Genomic DNA, 21,546 nt, shown 5'->3' on the forward strand with positions numbered 1-21,546 from the left:
TGATAAATTGCAAAGCATTGTTAATACTTAAGAAATCTATATTTGTAAAAATTGTGGTTTCATAAACTTTTTTAATTATTACATGATAATTAGGAGAAATTACATAAGAGTATAGTAATACCGTACAAAGTTGCCTCCATAAGAATGACTAATTTTATGAAGCATAGAGAAACTTATTAAGGTTACGGTAAATTAATATTTTATGGAAATGTTCTTTTCCAGCTAAAGTTATTTCGTGCAGCGTTTAGTCTCTGTATGTGGCCGAGCACTACCACTAAGCAAATAGCGTTACGAATTGATTTTGTGACAGCGTCTTTGCGTCGCCGCTGAGCTGCGAATAGGACCTTAAACGATTATGTTTTAGGCAACGTTCCAAATTTCGTTTTTTATCGGTAAATTTATTAAAAAAACCGTTTGAATACCTATCCTATATTAATACGACAAAACAATAATAACCACATATTACTGGTGTGGCTGTACTATGTTATTACAGGTCTTCGAAGTGGATGTGGGCATTTTCACCGTGTCCATGGTCCTTTACCAAGGAACTACGAAAATTATCGAATTAATTTATGCATGCATCAATTGAGTACTCAAAATAAGGATCATAAGCGATGTTGCATGGTGTTGGGTCTGTCTGTAATTGTGTGAAAGAAAATGTTATGTCGTAAGTTACGATCATTAAGCGTAGCCATAAGTAACAGCTATGCTTAGTTTTGAAAATTTTCTGCTCTTTTTTTTTCTGCTATCATGAATTACATTTTTGCAGCCTCTTGCACTACTAATTTTGTTTTCTGGCAATGTGGTTTTCTATCCTCATTTTAATTTTGCCATTCTTAGGCCGATGTCTGTTACTTTAATTTCAGAGCCACTTGTTTATTGCGTCCCTTAGAGTAAAACCCACCAATTTCTCTGTTGTCGTTTTTGCCATCATCTACTTATTTATATAATTTGTTAATAACCCAAGTTTTTACTCTTTATGGTCTAATATTTGTGCTTTCTTAAAGCCGTTGTTGAAAACAAACTCGAGTTTTGAGAATGATGTATCGTCTAGTATTATTCTGCACATTTAATTATACTGTTTTTGCTAATTTTACTACCTAATATACTTTTAAATGCTATTTACTACTATTCTTTAACACTTCGACTCAATTGATGTAATAGCTGTTAATAGTATTACTATTGCTTAGTCTAGGTTCATTCCCATACCATCTTTTAGTGATTCAAACAACTCATTCGGATTGTTTCTGCCTATGTATATAAATAATAATTAATATCAATGTTTTGTACATTGATTTTTAGTTTTATACAGCATAAAATAATTGGTATAAATAAAATACTACAAGAAATATCGACGAGAAATGTCGTGGGATGAATTGAAAATCGTATTTTAATTCAAAGCTATTTTTAGCGTGAAATTAAATAATAATAGCCTTTATTTATTTAACCTTACTATCTTAAGGTTCTACAGCGTAGGAGGATATGACATTGACAAGTGCTTTTACTTCATTTTAACAAGGAGACTAAAATAGAACAGAGTCGAGTACTTGGAGTTAAAACTATTTATAAATACACTTACAGATTTGTTTTTAGTCTATTATGATTTTATTACATTGCCACAGGTAAAGCAAAAGACTTTTATATATTATTTACCTCAGATGAGTGTCACAACTTTGACACAATCACCATAATTTCAATGATATACCTAATTTAATCATCAATAGTTTGTTAGGAAGTGGCCTATATTCGGAGTCTTTTCTTAACAAACTTATTTATCCATCTTTTGAGTGAACTTCCTATTCTGCGCTTGCCAGTCCTTGGTCCCGATTCCAGAACCTTAAGGCTTATGTCATACGGTAACACATACTGATCGAAGACTTTCATCTCTATAAATTTTCTGATTCTTCATTTCCCCAACGTTCCCGAGAAGAATTAGATTCGACAATGACTCGATATTTGTAACAATAATTTTTAAAAGAACTCAACTTTTCATTCTCCTAGGATTTGTCTTTAATGCATGTTTTCAAGAACTATTATAACTAAAACTACGGAAGTAATAAATGTTATTCGAATTTAATTTAAAATTCTTTGAAATTTTCTCTTTATTATATAACTAGATTATATACATGCATGATATTCTGGAAGTTTGACAGCCATCTGCAGGCTTAGACTATATAACAGCAATTTCTGTATTATACTTTTCTGTGTTATTACTTGTTTTTATTAAATAAATATTATTGGTCTCACAATATAGAGAGACTAAATGTGTATATGTGGTAGCTTAGCGGTAGAGGGCGTAGTCCTCCGATCGTAAGTCGCGGGTTCGATTTCCAGGATATAATAAAAAAATTCACACTTTTAAAACAAACAAGTTTACAAAGGATGGGCGTTTTCTACTTACCATAATACCACACTGCGATCGCCAAACCACATACCAACCGTGGCGATTATGAAATATGCCCCGTAGATATCTTTTGGGGAGGTCTATAGCTTACAATGGGCGTCTTTTGGCTGAAATGACGACGATATATAGCGCCCAGATACCTTTATAATAACAACGCAGCATTATTTGTTATTAATTGTAATTACTTCTTTTTAATGGTACAAACACGAATGCCTTTTTAGAGACATTACAGTGAATTTTTTATAGCAAAAGTGACCTTGTCATTGTAATGTACATACCCTTGAGGCAAATAAAATTAATAATTTGCTCGTCACGTAAGCTAAAAGCTAAAGCGATGTTTGGAATGAAAATGACTAACGAAGTACGTTGTATCACTTACAAGTTGAAACTCTATGTTGCCAAGCATAATTACCGACAATATTTTAATAAAGTTTTGAGTATGCTTACGTGTTGTAATAAAATATGAATAAACAAGAGGCATCAATTATTTTCGAAAATGTTTAAAAATTTAATTATAATAATAAATAAAATATTTGTGATAATTGAATAAATATAATATCAACGAAAGTTTTGATGAAAATTTAAAAAGTTTTTTTTTTAAATGGCTGTCTGAATTTGTTAATAGAAAGGTCCCGAGAATATTTTTTATTTTCACTTATTCAGTTTGCCGTGTAGTAGAACCGCTATTTGGAACAATCAACGAATTTATCGCATCGCCACTTCCCTTACACCGACGGCTATTTTGTTCCGGCATCGCGTCACAACCTATTTGTTTCAGCATTTCCTGTTTGTGTCTACAGACTAAAACAAATGACTCTCTCGAATTACGCTTTCATACATAATGCAATCATAAGAAATGAAAATTATTAATTTCGAGCTTCGTGTTACAATGTTTTTAATATGAAAATATTTATGTAATTTTTTAATGTATTTGTTTCTTAACTTTAGTTTAGATATGGGAGCTATAATAAAGTTGAGTCACTATGGTAAATTACAAATAAGAAATAAATTTATTTATCCGTTTTAATTATTTTAATTTATGTATACATTAATTATAAAATAAAGTATCTATTTGTATGGGACATAATCACAAAACACGAAGGTCTATAACCAAGTGGTCTCTCACTTCAGGCCTTGTCGGCAAGCTTACAGTAGCACAAGGAACTGTCAAAAGAAAGAAAAAAAATATGCTTGGGATATCTTTACATGATCGAATAAGAAATGAGGAGATTAGTAGATTAAAGAAAGTTACAAAAATAGACCACCACAGACGGAGCCTTAAGGTTCTGGAGTGAAGACCATATGATGGAGAGACGACCTGGTTAAGGTAATCAGAAGACGCTGGGTGATGGAAGCTTCCTACTGGTTTTAAATCTTTCGGTGACGCCCATGTCTAGGAGAGGACGAAGTACGGCTGAAATTATGATGAATAACTAAGCATTTTGTCTTTCTTTCTTAACATTTCGTTTTATTTATTTACTATTTAGAGTACAAGTTTTTAAATTCTCTTTCCTTGTTATATAATAATGGATATGATATTGATTAATCATCTGTAAGTAATAACACTTTCTCGAAGCAAATAATAAAACGATTAGCTCATGAACATACTCGTAGAAGTAGGAATTTTATGGGCGTATAAAAGCATTCAGAGGCGACGCCTGGCGGCGCCGTATGGTCGCTCGCCTTCTTTCTATTATAAGAGTAAATTTATCAATGCTTCGTTTTATTTTCGGAACATTTATGTTAGTCTTTGTAATGTGAACGCAAGAGAAATATAAAAGATAACCATTAGTCTATTAATATACATTTTATTAATATTGTAATATACATTTACATAACTATTTTTCTTGGTTTTATTTTTATCTTATCTACGGAGTAAATCTATATGCAGCATGAAAATTACGGTATAAAAACGAGTAATATTGATATAAGCACTGGTTATTGTTTTTTTTTAAAAACTGACTTAGTGGGTGCTAGGTTACCTTTGGTAAAGCGCACAAGGGTACCTTCATTATCTGTCCAAGGTCATCGAAGGGTTGAAAAATAATATTATATAATGGTATCGATTTAGTAATGCGCCATTTTTCAAGTTATTCTGCTGACAGAGCAGAAATTCTAATATCTCAAAAAGAGGCTGCTGAAAAAGCGTCCAGTGCAGACGGTTCCGCCAATGAGTGAAAGTATCTGGAGTAGTAGTTGGAAATCAAGAACCAAGCAAGCAAGCAAAGCAAATGACGTCAACTACAGACGATTTTATTAAGGTCGTCGAAGGATGCATGATGCAGGCCGTTTCCTACCGGTCCTATTATCAATTTCTGGAGATGGCTTTTGTCCAGCTGTGGGCGTGTTATTTATGTACTTGCTATCGTGAGCTATGCATTTAGCCCTTATAAAAAAAATATGACTAAATTGCGGCGCACATTTCTATCAAGCTGTTGCAGCAATTTGAAAAGCGCAATGAATAAAAGTTTTTGGATGTAAGGTGTGATTTTAACAAGTGAACACTATGCTACTCTCAAATAGTGTAAAATAGGCGGTTCTATCTCTGACCGTGTGGTAATAATTTTCTTCTTTTAAATGCAAAGTAACAGTATACAAGGAGCCTATAAACGTGTAGTGTTACTCTAAATTTTGTGCTACAAATATTCTTTTTACGTATCAACTACTACAAGTACGCTAATCATCTTGATTCTATAAACATAATCAACGTCAATATTCATTAAGGATTCATTCTAATTCGATAACATTTTTGTTTAATATCTCTGGTTTCATAGAAAATTATCGATAAGCTAAAAGATTACAATTCTGGTATTAATTTATATTTACTAGTACATAAAATATAATTATAATAATAAAACAAATGTTTGACCTCGAATGTTAAACCCACAAACCAGTGCAAAAAGGCAAAAAAATGTTATCTATGTTATAATTCACATTACATACATATTTCAACATTAGTAGTTAGTTTGATGTGGAGTTTAACAGGTTAGGTAGGCAATGTTAGAGACAACATCTAGCGAGCTGGACACAAAAATTAAAACGCTTGGATGAAAGATCGACAGAGTTTATTTAAAAGTTATCCGCCTACAACTTCAGACACACCAACGCCATAATTAATTATTTATCATGAGAATGAAATAATTTTTACATAAAACTTTCACCACTCATTTGCAAATATTAAACATTGATTCAAAATTGATATCAGGTAGTTTTTAATTCCATATTCCATCACAGCACTAAAGATTTAATACAAATTCACATACAACAACACATATGTCAGTTGACGCCGTTCGCCATTATTATATTTCACAATATTTTTCGGCGTGAGACGCGGTTTTGACCTACAAATTTTGGCCTACAAATCATACGCCTCGCATCCTTACATTTTGCGCATGCGTATACCGATGGATTGACAGATAAGCGAAAGCATTTTGACAACTGTGATTATTTCGCTACAGGTTTAATTAAAAAAGAAATTTAATTAAAAATTCTTACACATATATTCTGCAGTTATTAGTAGATTCTGAGACATAATAAAGCTATTTTAAACTAATAAAGTTAGACATTGTTCATGTAGAGCTCATATGAGATAAACAAGCAATATTTTTAATTTTGCCTTTATAAACTGGTCTTTAATATTTCGTGTACCGTAAGGTTAATGTACTTTCGTCTTTCACTCTGTCCTTTGCTAAATCATAAATATATATTAAGAAACTCTTTCGAGTTATAATGGTTGTATAGTTGTTATATAAAAATCTTTTAACAAATTGAAGTACAATTATATTGAAGTATAGTTCAATGCAATAAACACGATAAGGTTGAAAACAAAGGATTTATCAGCATCGCGAATGTCGTATTAGAAACGCTTAATTGATCATTTCTCTTTTAACGAAAAACAATTTTTATTCAGTGAGTCAAGAGACTTCCTAGTGCACGTCGGTACGTGCTTAAGACTAAACGACATGCAAGTGATTTAATTTTGTGATACTAAATAAATGTGCAACCGGTGATCGTGGACGTATGAGGTGAAGTCATGACGTCACTCAAGCATGGAGTCAACCTTAGCAGGAGAGCTTGTAGGCGAACGCTCACGCTGTTTTCGGCAGCTGCGCTTCTGGCGAGCGCTTTCTGCAATCCCATTGAAGTAAGTACCATATGTATTAATCTAAGTACATAAAAATATTAGTACGTTAGATAGTTATTTAGTTAGTCGAGCCGGTGGACGCGTAGTGGGGAGGTCCTTCACAAGGTGAACCAACGACATAATAAAAGTCGAGAAGTCGCTTGATCCGAGCAGTGCAAGACCGGTCATCGTAGCGCTCATTGAGCGAGACCTCTGCTTTGCACTGAGCTTCTATCATCTGAAACGAAGAAAGTTAGTTCCTATAAATAAAAATAAGTAAGTTTCTATTCTTGTCCACGTAATCTTAGTTGATTATAAAATAAGAAATATAACGTAATAGACTTACAACTTACATGAAGAAAAATTAGTTCAGTACGGGGAGTGGCAGACATGTAGCAGAAGACTGTAATATGTAACCGTAGATTACAAGTTTGATTCCCAGAAGGTATGCTTTGTTTAAACTATTCAATATTATTATTGTTAATAAAGGCGAACGAAAACCAAAGCCACTAAAAATTTTATATGACCTTCACTAATCGATCAAGTACTGAATCCGCGTAGAGGATCACATTATGTATTCTCCCTCCTTGAGAATGTTCGATAACCGTAATATCGAGAAGAAACTAGTAATTTCAAGAAATTTCCATAATTAAAGATTTTTACGTTAAGATTTTTTGGTATTATTTAACACTTGATTGTGAAAGGAAGTCATTTAGACTACATTCTAACTTCAATAACAAAAACAATTATTTGTGTAAATACCCATACATTTTATTAATTAATTATTGATTTTATTAATAACTTGTTACATTACTATAAACTATATAAAAAATAATTGTAAGCCAATTTCTTTATACATTAGTTATTGTTTCAAAATGTAGTAATTTCATACATTTTTAAGATCATATATCAATCAATAATATATCAATTACATCAGAAAATATTTATAAAAATGGCATCTTACTCCTGACTGTAACAATTTAACGTCTGTCTATCAAAATGCCTCAATATGATTTCAACGAAAATGTCATTTGTAGCGAGTCAATCAAATATAGCCATCTTCTATTTATAAGTCCCCATGAAAGAAATAATAGAATTTGTGGGATTATTTGTTTATATCACAGGTATTTTTGGATAAAGATTTGGTTTAATATCAACAGGCAATGACCTTATCACATATATATGTTATAACACTGGTAATTATATCGAAATGAGAGAGACTTTTACAATGTTTTTTTATCACAGAATATCGAAAGAAACAAGGCCTCAGAGATGATATGCATAACACAGCAATAATAATTATATTTTACAAAATATTAAATTGTTCGTTCATTCAATTTTCTAAAATACATTTAGTGGTATAATATGTCGTCGCTTGTAGCTAGTTAATTGTGTTTGCTCCAGATGCTTTCAGACCCCAAAAAGGAATTTTTGCAGATTGTTATTTGGCGTCAGATACGGGTACCCCGCCAAAAAGACGAAAAGGTTTATTGTGATAGAGTTCTAATAATGGTACAAGATTTCTTTTGCAATAGGAAAAAAAAAATTATATTCCATTAGCCATTTCATAAAAAAAATGTGGTGTTCATTTCTAATAGATGTTTAAAACAATTTATGTGAAATCTTTTTAAAAACAAACAAAGAATTGAAAGTTCTTGTCACGTATATATTTTAATCAAAGTATTTTTTTAGCTAAATAGTGCCTGACGATATATGTGGAATTATCTCTATCTTTAGAGGCGTGTAATATTTTCGAAAAAAATATTTTGTGTATGATTAACATTATACATTACTCTTTCAGTAAATAAAAAAACGAGTTAAAATTGAATAAAGAAATATTTCTTAGTCGTATTACAGGTTTTCACCTTTAAAAATAATTTCGATAACTCCTTTGTTGTAAATTCGTGTCTGAGATAAACAATTTTTACTAATTTTCAAGTGATCTTTTTTAGCAAAAGAATGTTGGCTACGATGCTTATTTCTACTACGGAGTTGTCATACAACAAAATGAAGATATATGTTTAAAAAGCGTCTCTTAATAAGTGAAATTATTAAACGGTTTTATTTAGTTCGACCCGTACAGAATTTATTTAGATCAAAATTAGAAATTGAAATTTAAGCACCTTCCCGTTGTCAGATTGATCTGAAATTTAGTACACACATTTAATTTAGATGACAATACAATATAATAAAATCAATAACATTATAAATCTAAGATGGCCGTCAATACAAAATGGCGGATTACGTATTTTTTCTTAACCCCCTCATTATGGGTATCAAATGAAAGGGCTACACTAGTAAAACACGATGATTATGTGAAAATTTAAAATTCAATATGGATGCTGTTCCAATCCGGCGGACTAGGTACATATTTTTCCACAACCAACACAATATGGGTATCAAAAAACCGTTTAACTTAAAAGTTTATTAAATGTATTTATTTTACTGATGAAATTTCATCTTATGTCAATTGCATCTAAACAAAAAGCCACATACGATTGAGTAGTCTAATTTTACGTCGTCATCGTTTCACCACGCTTGGCAGGCGGGTTAGCTATTGGTGTGGTATTACGATACGCAAGTGACGCTGCTGCCCTTCCTCTAGAAAGTTAGTTGTAAGCAATGGCAAGGCTATAGAATTATTGCATAAGGCGTGAGTTATTTAAGATCGGGATCAAACCCGAGACGTACGATTGCAAGTCTCATTCCTGTACCGTTTTACCGCTGGGATACCTCTGTTAGCTAATTTTACATATTATACATATGCATAAAGGCTTAAAGAAGGTCAAACGTGTAAAATAAATATGTTGAGAAATGCCAAAAACTGTTCTTTTTTTTTAAGTGATCTGATACTAATCTATTTATAACCTTCTTGATTGTATCTTCATTTAACGTAAAAGCATTTACAAGCAGAAGATAAATCAAAGTTGAACAACTAGGTCACATGTCACCCATGTCACTAGTATATGCACCAGTGTACTTCGAACATGAAATGAAAAGATAAATAATGTTTATACATTTCCACGGAACCCATTATAGTTACGCAAGGGAATCTTACATCTTTCTACAACATTTACTACGTACACTAAGATCTGAAAATAAAAATTAATAGGTCACAGTCTTAGATGAAATTCATATCAAGATAAAAACCAAGATCATAGTTACGTTGTATCCCTTACTACTGACGACCGTAACCTTCTTTGCAAAAGTCTGTACTGGTTTTTGCAGTGTGTCTTGCTTCGGTTGCTGATGTATTGAGCGTGGTTCGGACCTGATCGAACCGGCGCATGAAGCTGGCTCGTGATTACCATCTACCTTTGAAAGGGATCAAAAGTTTTTCCTAGTTATCACGGCTTTATCTGTGTGACGAATAAACTAAAGTATCCGCTTTGTGATAAGACACCATCTTTTCTGTATCGATGCGTTTGTTCTACTAGTAATTTACAGAAATCGTAGCATACGCCAAACTTGTCGATGTGTAATCGTTCCACTTTTCCCAAGGAATAAATTTCAGTCCATGTAAAAATATGGAGAAGCTTAAGTAAAAATAATTTAATTAAAATAAAATGAATATAAGAAGTAATATATAACTCGTATTTATTTAAACTTTCACTAATCAAAAAGCAAGATTATATCTTATATAATTATTTTAAATAATGATAGTACATACGCAAAAAGAGATAAAAATTCGATATTCAGAGTAAATGAAGCGGTGAAGGTCAATGCTATTGAGACGAAGATCGTGAACAAGGTCACATAAGCTCTACGCCAGCTCGCCGCCCAGAGACTACACTGCGGCGAAATGGCCGTCGCAGGCTTTTGTCAAAATGATTAAAGCTTACGTCACGTTATTATATTAATCACACGAAAGAATAACTAACGACGGTGACAAGAAATAACTAATTTGTTAACACACTAAACAATGAGTCAACTTATATATATATATTGTTCGAAAGTATTTTATGTGTGACATATAAACGTTTATTCACGATTTTTTTTAATTTTTGTTACGAATTAGGGATACATAATTTACTATAAAATATAACAAAGGGATCCATTGTCTTTATATAAAGTTTTATTGACTAAATAAATACAAAAATATAAAGTAACGGTGAAATATTAATATTTTAAAAATATATTTTTATTTTTGGGATTTGGAACAAAGATTAGATTATTTATTTTCGATTTCCTGTTCAATTTAAAACTATACTTGCATATACAAATCATATAAAAATACAGAAAAATTGCAGCTTCAGCGGCAGGCAACCACAACACATACAAAATAAAACAGACAACATAAATAACAAAAAAAGAGAACCTTTAGAAATATAAAATCACGTCTTTACCACGGTGTACCGTGTACGGTGTACTGGAAAAATCATCATTTCTTCGTGTATTATATATATAGTAATTTATACACTATTATACATAACATTGTAATATAGTAAAAGATTCTTTAATTGATAAAATACAAAGTTTTTTGGTTAGTTTAGCTTTAGTTTTTGTAAAAGACCGAATCAGAAATGAGTTTCTTTTATTTTTTTAACTAATTGTTTTATTAAATGTTCAAATCATCTGTACCTTCGAGGTTTGCTTACTTTGTTGAGTATTTAAAGAAAAATGTTCAACAAATTTTATTGTATTTTCGTAAAGAATAAATGTACCTGCACTAAACTGATGGCTTAAAACATTAAATATTTGTACTGGATTCCGTGAAGTTATTTGTACTCGGTTCGCTGCGTAGTTCGGAAGCCAATAAGCGTAAAGTTCAAGGATGTGTATAACTTTGTTGTATTGTATTTATATTTCAGTCGATAGAATGAAAACAGTATACATGAAATAACAGCTTGTATTTTCAAATTATATAGAAAATTTACTTTTTACTTCTTTTTATTAATCTGTTTTTAATTTTGGTTCGATTAGAGTCACTATTTGTTATGACTTATTATTGAAAATACGATTACGTTTTGCGTTGTGTCTTCTTCTTTTCAACCGATGAACTGTCTCATCCAACGACTTCCTTGCGACCTTAACTATATCATGTGCCGTGTATTTAGTGAGAATTGTCTAGAGATGTTTTTAAAAATCACGTAAAGTAATTTTATTTTATTGTCTGTATTAGTGCAATCCTTTTAAAGTTATAAAATAAATATTATATAGTTCATTTTTTGGTTTAATTAATATAAAAGTAATTATTACGTTGATATTATACAGTTCAAAGCTAATCCACTCCATATAGAGCTCGATATGTAGCGGTAGCTTTAAAAAAGGCAATGACGCAATTTTTAGGAACACGAAATCTTACATAATATTGACTACTAATAATAATTCATATACATGAAGTATTTCTGATATTTGCAAGGTTTTGGGGTTATAATTAATGCAGATAGAGCTTCGGTTGTGTTTACTGTTAACTGTTAAGTCAACATTTGTATTTCTGAAACTTAAATCAAGTTGTGCTCGGGTTGAAATACAATTGAAATAACTTATGTATTTGGTTTTGTGGTTTTTTAAATTAATATGAGAGTCGAATACAAGTTAATAATAAAAAATCGTACAAAACTCAATAGATTTAATATCCTAATAATTTAGTCAAAAATGACCTTGTGAACTTCTAAATGACCTCTTTTGATATTTTTCTTATCAAGCGTGAATACTTTTAGCGAGTCCTCGTCATTTCAATCCATAGACTTACACACCCTACAACCTTACGATATCCATCTCAGGTACCATAAACGCCACGCTTGGCAGATTGGTTGGCGATCGCTGTGTGGTATTATGGCACGCAGAGAAAACTGTTGCCCATCTGCTGGAACCTTGTTTGTGAACAGTGGCAATTCTATATAATTATTGCCCAAAATGTTAATTATATTACATAAGACTATATCCCGGGAATTGAATTCACGACCTGCGACCGCAAATCTAGTCCAAGTCCTCTAACACTGGGCTACACCCCCCCTCCTTAGCCACTGGGCTACCACTGCTCATGGTATTGAGTACCATTGTTATTATTAGCCTCTTTTACACTTTTACACAAAAATATTTAAGTAGTCACACAAAACCTTGACGCATTTTTGTTTTTATTACATTCCAACTTCATGCCAAATTATTTTATCAAATCAGTTATAACTTTTTATATATAATTTCTATGAAAACATGTCACTAATCGTGAAATTTAAACTTTACTAAACTTAGTACAGTCTTTATCGATAATATAAGTAATAACATTGCATTATTTCGAAAGCAACAAAAGCATTACTTTTGTAATCAATATTTGTCCCACAAGTTACAATACGGTTCTGAAATGTGGACGGTAAAAGAGAGGAAGCGATAAGGATTTCTACCTAGGTGTTGGCGAAAAATGCTGGATATCATGGATTTAGTCATCATCATCACTATTTTAGCCATAGGCGTTGCTAAACAAAAGCCTCTAGATATCCATTAAGAACGGTAGGAAGTGGCCTTCGTCCAGCATTTTCAGACTACCTTAACAAAAGTCGTCTATCCGTCTTGTGGGTGGACGTGAACTTAAGTGGCGCAAGCAGTCATCTGCGTGCTACGTGGCCTGCCCACTGCTACTTCACCTTGCCATTCCGCTAGGCTATGTCCATGAGCTGAATTTCAAACTAAGCATTCATTCTCGAATTTTGTTTTACTTTAACCACTTTTTACATAAGTGAGAGATTTTTTGTTCAATATTGAGTGCATGAATTTTGATCCAAAACACATTTTACAAGGTGATTAGATTAAAATCCTTTTCAAATCGCCTCCTATGCGTGTGAAATCGCACACGTGGCACTATGTAAAAGGCCGTGCAGCGACGCCTATGGCCACGCCTGAAGACACGTTAAACTGTTTAGATACAACCGAACAATGTATATATAATTGAATATTATTTTCTTAAACAAGTGTACAGATGTGTAATGTCTCATCATCAACTGATCGTCTTACCAGTTACGTTGCAAGAAGCATAAAAATAAATATTATTAGCACTAGCAATTTTATTGCAATATTTTTAAAAACCTTTTGAATAACATTACTAATCACCGTTATGAAAAACTTTGTCTTTAAATAAAAATGGTACATATCCTAATCAAATCTCTAGTTTAGTTTCATTCTAGTATCATTTTACGAGTGTATTGTATTTATTTTTGATATTGCGGATTTAATGTTGTGTATGCACAAAGTATTTGCTTTCGCAATTAGTGGAAGCATGCTCGCGGGCGATAAGTATCCGACGTGAAGCTACAAATGGAGCAAAAATTTCACTCTCGAGTTATGAAAATAACCTTTAAACGGTGAGCTGTATATTTTAAATAAAATACATAAATTTTAAAAAATATACCCTTTTAAACCGAACCTTTTTAAAATCTATACGGAAGATACATGTTCTGCAGTAAACTTTGAACGGCTGCTCATAGATATCCAATAGGACATGTTAAAAGCAGCCTAGATCTATATTTAGACCCAAATACATCCAAAGCTTCTCTTGCCAGCTCGTGGTTACGACTTGAAGGTCTCAACGGTCATCTACTACATGTGGGTGTGGTACTACAATGTGGCCTGTCCACTACTAGTTTAACTTGCGATCTCATAGGAAAACATGGCCATCTTTATGGCTCGTCGAACGACTGTATGCCAACGGGACCCGCAGCTAAAAAGACCATGTTTCAATGCCTATCGTTGGTTAGACATTGGTCGTAGGCCTTCGTCTTTAGGCAATAAGGAATATCCGCCGAGAAAATGTTGAGTGGTTTCCAAACGCTGCCCAGCCTAGTTGAATTCGAAGACCATTTTCTCGGGCGACTTTATTTGATGGTGGAATTCGTACCTAAGTTACAATATAACCGATAAATTTAAAAAGGTACTATTTATGCAGCCTCTGCTTACACAACAAGTGTAAAGTCTCATCTATCTTATACAAACAGATACAGATATCAGATGTTATCTCTGATCCATTCGCATCCCGGAATTTTATCGACACAAAAGTACTTTTAGCCGACTTAAAGCCGACTCTTTGTCTATACGTTAGTTATACATCCGATTATATATCCGATGTCTGACTGCGACTACAGCTGAATCGTTTAGTTTCTATAATAAATTGATTATGTGTATATAAATAGTTAAATTAAAAAAAAACTAAGTACTTTTCAATTTGAAATTCAATATTAGATGAATGTTAATTATCGAGTTTTCTCATTTTCTAGTTGGTGTAATTATCCGATACTGATAATCCACGCACATTACGCCATTTTAATGATACAAAAGTGCTTTAAATAATATTCCGATTCTTAATTTTTAGATCAATGTGTATATAATGACTTGTCAGTTTTTATTTCAAAATACTAAAGTAACATAAAAGTATGTCGCACGGAATAAATTATCGTATCATTTTATGTTAAATATATTTTAAGAAGTATCTATTTTTAAGATAAAAAATAAAACACAGGTGATTAATCTATGAGAAGACTACATTTTAATAAACCAATTAACGAAAATATATATTTATTTCTATTTCTTTATTACTCCATGTTAGAAAGATGCTGAAATGAAATTCATCATGTTATTGATACAACAAAAACATTTGATAGATAATTGAGAAACATTTTCTAGACTAAGCTTATATCAAACAAGTTTACCAAGCCTCGTACGTCATCGATCAATCAATGTTAAACGCGTAGGTAATATGTTTGCGTTTGCTTTTTACAACTTCGTTAGTGGATCAAAATAGACATCTCAATGTAAAAATTACTTACTGTATCAACGAGCTACGATATGGATTGTTCAATGATTAAAACAAGGAATTAATTGCCATTATTACGAACGGTGGAAACAGCCCAGTGGATTTTTAAGTTGAAGCAGCGGACAGAGTGGCTTAGCGCGTAGAACAGATGACCGGTTTTGTAGTAGGGGCACGGCGTAATGCAGGAAGACGCTGAATACAGCCTGCTTCCTACCGGCTTTATTGGAAATTTGTGGGGGTGTCTTTTATCAGTGAACGTCCAAGAGGTGAAATAGTGATGATGATAATTACAATTAAAATGAAGCATTGCAGAAGCATGGCGACTTTGTCTTTCCAAGATTTTTTTACGTTCAATATTAGAATTTAAACCTCTTAAAGATGAGTTATATCCCTTATAAAATTACGCTGTGAATGTAGTCTTATAAAAGAAGTTATCTATATATCAGTAAAAAGCGTTGTAGATAAGAGAATAGTACAGTTAATACTCCTACCCTATGTTGGAGGCAAGCCTCTTCCAACTGTGCCTATTGGAACATTATGGGAAAGGTCTATACACAGTGGAAGTCGTGAATCTGAAATGATAATGATGAAATTCTTTTCTTTGAGGGTACTGTAGTAACACTTAATATTTTTTTTTAATTAAAAGCTTCTAGTCCTGTAAGTAGCATTGTGACATAAGTATACCTTACAGAAAAAAGATTTTCCTAAAATAATGAATATTAAGTGACTTAACTGAACTTAAATGAGTAGTGGTAGCTCAGCGGTAGAGGATTGAGACTGGCGATCGTAGATCACGGGTTAAATTCCCGTGATACAATCTTATAAAATTCACACGTTTGCATTAATCATATAGGACTGACACAGATCACTCTATCGCCAATCGTGGCGATTATTGTATTATATATATACACTACTAAAGATATCTTTGGGGAAGGTCTATGCTTTGCAGTGGGCGTCTATGGGCTGAAACGACGACGAAATGACTTAACTGTTTAATAATGATAAATAAATAAAACGCAAATTTCTTTTATTGTGGTTTTATATACAAGTATTTTATAATTTCTTCCCTTTTGTTTATCTAGATTAACTTAATTAATACTAATAATATCTAAAGTATAGACAAGTTTACTATAGTAAATTTTTATTTGAAACTTCTAACATAGACATGTAGAAAAGCGAGTTTTTTTATTTTATTAATGACATTATGTTCTGTAAAAATTTATATAATAAAACCTATCGTTTGATCTCAACGCTCTCAACTAGTTAGTATCGCGAATAATTAATTATTCACGTTTCAGTAATCTAAAACCTTTCGCTTAATTCTCGGTCAACTATGAAATATTTGCGTAAAAGACTTGAATATATTACCAACGTCAAGTTTAATATAACCGTCACAAACGTGTAATAGAATTGATTGTTTTTTTAATTTCGCTGATGGGGTCACAAGTCAAGCAAACAAAGCGTCCCTTGCTCTATTTGTTGTCATCTTGTTTCTCAGTAGAACACACCTATCCCGTCGAAGTATTTTTTACAATGAAAATAAGAAGAATAGTTATTAATATCAGAAACTTTATTAACTTTTCGCTTAGTTTCCAAAATTATATTTTACAATTTGAAATTTCGCTGTTATAAAAAATTTAGACTTTGGATGATATTCATCATACAATATGTATGATCACCGATGTCATTCACCTTCAAAGGATTTTTTGTTTTCCTGACAAACTCAAATGAATAGGCATTTTGTGTTATTAACACAGGTCCTAGAAATATGAAAGTGACGTAAAGTACGTTTAGTAGTTTAATTTATAATTTTGGTTATAAAATAAATATTTCTACTTTTCATTTTCTTTTTCGACTATAAATTTAGTGCAGGCCATTGACACATCTGATTTCTTTTTACTTTTCTCTACCTATACTGCACCGTGCTGTCCAGAAGCTGTTGTACATTTTTGAGTCTCATTGTCTCAATTCTAGTACCATCTTATTTTCTGTCAATATGGCCGAACCATTCCTTTTAGTTTTGCCACTCTTAGGCCGATATCTGTTACATTTATCTGATTTTTATTTATCTTTAATTGATTAATTTCTTTTATTTTATATCCATGTTTAATTTTAAACTATCTATTTATAAATTAATGTTTTACGACTACACCGGTTTCACATTTGAAAATCGACTAAAATAGCTTCTCCGCGTTGACTACTGCCTTAAACGCGAAAAGGCGTCATTATCATCATTTTAGACCTATAACATCTAATGTTGGCCAAAGCCTCCTTCTATGAATTTCCAATAGACCTGTAAAGGTAACTCTAAGTTTTGAACCAGAAGGTTTTTTATTGTTTTTTTAATTATGAATAAAAAATACTCCTGAGTTATTTTCATTTCAGCTTGGTACCGTATATCTACAAAGGAACAATAAATGATTCTGTAGTACGGACTGCCCTGGAAGAATATTCTACACAACGCAATTAACCCACAGCTTCTTCTGTGTGAATGAAAGAGAGCGAAGATCCTATTATTAGTAATGAGTCCTTATATCCTCGTTCTTAGGGTAGCGCCGCATTATAGCTTTTATTGCAAACGTTAAATTATATGAGTACGTTTTAGAGAATTACATCGTTTCAGTTGTTATTGGTCTTTTCGTTACAAACGCGCTGGATAGGTGCTATTTTTAAAATACATGTATGTACAGGAATGTTAAATACGTCGACATTAACAACATAACTGATTTTGCGTTACTAAATGTTACTGGTTATAAATGTATTGTTTAAATGTAATAAAATCCGCTTACACTTACTAGTTATTTCTTGTAAACGTGTACCGACTATGTACTCGACAGTTTAATGATGTATGTACATCATAAAATGATGTGAGAAGTGAAATAGGATCATTTTCAATTCAAAAACTTTTACCTGTGCTATCATTCTCAAATTATCAAAGCAAATTGTGATATATTATAGAATCAAACAAACTTTTTGTTGTATAAATATACGATTCACTTAAATTTTAGCGCCTTGTATTCAAGGCCTAATGCCGAATAAATAAATAAATATATATTATAAAAGTCTATAAGTATATATATATATATTTATATATATATTACATATATATATATTACATATATAAATAGGTATATATATATGTTATATATGTATATCCTCCTATCATTTGAAACCCCCGTTACAAATCTATGACAATCCATCCAAAGTTTGCCTGTAAGAAATCGCGGAATGCGATCGCTAATTGCAGTTCTTTATGGCTACATACATACATCTTTTTATAAGCTACTCAGTAAAGAAGTTAATAAATAAATAGAAATCGTAAGAGCTGATGCATATAAACATATACTAAGCTTGTTATCATTAGTCAATGAGAAATGCTGTAACTTTAGTTGCTATTAACGAAGACAGTAGAACTCAGTATAGTAAACGTTTAGTTAAAGAAACTGCATAAAAATTATTTTGTAAGTAAAGTAACAAGTTTTGTGCAAAGGTCAAGTAACGAGTAACAATGGTAGACAATGCAGTAGCGGAATACTACAGCGTAGCTCAGCTATGTTCTACGTGAGGTATTTAATATTTAATGTTTATTATTAAACTGACTAAATTTTTATTGTCATTTTAATAATGTAAGCAATATTCTTTATTTTTTTTCTTGTTATGTATAATTTATGTGCAATTTACAAGAACTTAGAACTTTCGAGAGCTAAAAATATTAGTTCGTTCCTAATTAAATATTTTTTACAAGTAAGCATAGTACAGGATATCCTCCCAGGGGAATACATGAATGTAATGGTCATCGAAAAATTGTTAAATGCAAGTTGTTTATTGAAAATATATAGAGAAGGCCTATGTCTAGTAGTAGACGTCTTGTGGCTGAAGTGGTGATGATATTTAAATATTCTTACACCGGACAAATACTTTTAGAATTGTCATCATTCAATCTTCTGCTTAATAGTAGCGTCAATGTAACGATCTCACAAATCATATTCCCCCCGCTAACGGCGTCCGTTGAAGGGGTTCCTTTCCTGGGGATAACGTCTCCCTCTCCATAACATGCATTTAAAGTATTGTCAGAAATTTTATCTTAAAAGTATTTTGTAAAGGTAACTAACCAAGGGACACTGCACTTATTTTCCTCCAGGATGTCTGTCGGTCATTTGGCCTAGGGCACTTTTTGGTTTTCATAGTACCCCTCGGTCTTTTTTTTTTTACTTGAAACTACGAGAACTCTTTCGCATACTACCACAGATTCTGAACGGTGTTACTGGTTAGTCTTGTGCCCGGGAGACTTAATAGATCATTCATATTAAAATCCGGGCATTTTATTATCAGCTATTACATGTATTAATTGACTATACAGCCAGAAAGTCTTTAATGTAAGATTTCGTCGGGTTAGGAAGTATTCTCATAATTCTCGTAGTAATGAAATTAAGTGGCTAATAAGCCGTACTAATGAATTATGTATGAAATAAATTATGTATGAAGGTAGCGCATGCAAGCGGTGGTTGTAAGGATTTGGAATATTAAATTCTTGAGTGGAATTGCAGTGTTATGCAGGTTTTACACTCGAGGAATGGCCTATTGTAGTTGCTTTATGGTATAAAATATATCCGATGACACTGATATACTAGAAATTATATCACTGAACAGTACAAATATAATCATCGTTTTTGGTATAACCACCATCATTTCAGCCGTAGGATGTCCACAGCTGGACATGGCCTTCCAGCTTCTTCCGACGACCTCAACAAGGTCGTCTGTCAACTTCGTGTCCACTTAAGCGCGCTATGTGCCCTGTCCATTATAACTGTAAATTACAAATCCGGCGGGCTATGTCCCCTTATAACGTAATATTCACTGTTTAAAAGCTAAGAATGACCTGAGGAATATTCAAGGCCGAAATTAAAGAAAAAAAAAGTGAAAAACTGGTACTTCATGTTGACCTTCCACCGCAAAAAATGTTAAGGTTTTGCGGCGACGATCGATTTAGGTCAAATAAGTAGGTTATTTGTGGTCTAAGCTCTTTAGAACTTTTATAGCGTGTAAAATCTTAGTCGGCGGAACTGTAAAAGGTCGGAAAATGATGTGCTCGTGTCTTGTTAAATACTTGTTATAATAAGCCGACAAACAAGATTTTTGAACATTTTCAACGACCAAATTTATTCTTGAATTAATTATCAACGTCATAATAGTAAGAAACTTCCACATTTTTTAAACGAAGTTTTTTTTTGTTTAAACAGATAGATAAATATAATACAGAGCTCTTACGAACTTTTATTATGAACATCTAGAAAATAATATCAACAACATCCAAATTTTTTTTAGCTAATAGATTTAAAAAGAAGTCGTTACTACACTGTAGACGATTTCATAGAAGCCAAACCTTAAGAATGATGTGTCCGCCTTCAAGCTATTGCAATGGTTATTAAATATGTATTTTTACGTAGTTTTAAAAAAAGTATGTAGGAATTTCTTCCGCTAGTTCTTCTCAAGTCAATCGCATTTACCATTTGCACAGGTAGTAGACTTACCTAGATCTCAATAAGAGACGTAATCCGACGAATTTTAAATATAAAATTTTGAATTTGAATATCAACTTTCAGTTTTTTCTTCTTTGTTTTCAGAGTACGACGAAACAAACTCCGTCCATAACAATCGATGGCGTTTCCACATTTCCAGGCCTTGGATTTGGCCCAATGGGACCCGTTGTACCCCTTCCTGGTGACCCTCCTGGAACTCAGTTACGTCAGAAGCAGGAGACCACCACAGAATTACCCACTACGGTAAAACCGAAAAAGGAAAGAACTTTTGTTATAGCAGCCGTTGAATTTCATCGCGTTGAAACTCCATTTTTAATTGGATTGTGGATATTTTTTGCAAGCATTGCTAAGATTGGTAAGTAACTTAGAATTTCATTTAAAAATAACTTCGCTACAATTAGTACGTATAGTTTGTAGATATTATATTTATAACCGTTTTACTAATACGAGTAAACAAATTTTATTCACTCGGGCGTGTTTTGTAATTATCGTCATTACTATTTCAGCCGTATGACGTTACTGCTGCACGTAGGCCTCTCTCACAAAATTCCGAAAAGACCGTTTTGACGCGGCCTTCACCCACCGTTTTCTGACGACCTTAACAAGGTTGTATATAAACTTTGTGGGTGGACTTATTAAGCTACGCTTACCGTTCCTTACTGCAGAACCTTAAGGCCTCAGCGGAAATCCGTTGTGCTATGTATAGGCCACTACAACTTTAACTTGTCAATTCCTT

The 21,546-nt window shown here is 32.3% G+C and overlaps 1 protein-coding gene across 9 annotated transcripts in view; it reads left to right on the forward strand.

The window, feature by feature from the left end:
* The window catches only part of Nhe2 (Na[+]/H[+] hydrogen exchanger 2), a 53,848-nt gene that overhangs the window by 10,826 nt on the left and 21,476 nt on the right, over positions 1-21,546 (forward strand). For all 9 annotated transcript variants that reach the window (XM_068762674.1, XM_068762672.1, XM_068762678.1 and 6 more), the window contains exons 2-3: positions 6,315-6,548; positions 20,895-21,165. In XM_068762674.1, coding sequence (XP_068618775.1) covers positions 6,438-6,548; positions 20,895-21,165 — 382 coding nt within the window. In that variant the 5' untranslated portion in view covers positions 6,315-6,437. The remainder of the gene's footprint in view (positions 1-6,314; positions 6,549-20,894; positions 21,166-21,546) is intronic.

This window comes from Battus philenor, unplaced genomic scaffold (assembly GCF_028537555.1).
Source record: "Battus philenor isolate CCGP_79_NKW_IND1 unplaced genomic scaffold, ilBatPhil1.0.hap1 SCAF_16, whole genome shotgun sequence".
Lineage (NCBI taxonomy): Eukaryota > Metazoa > Arthropoda > Insecta > Lepidoptera > Papilionidae > Battus > Battus philenor.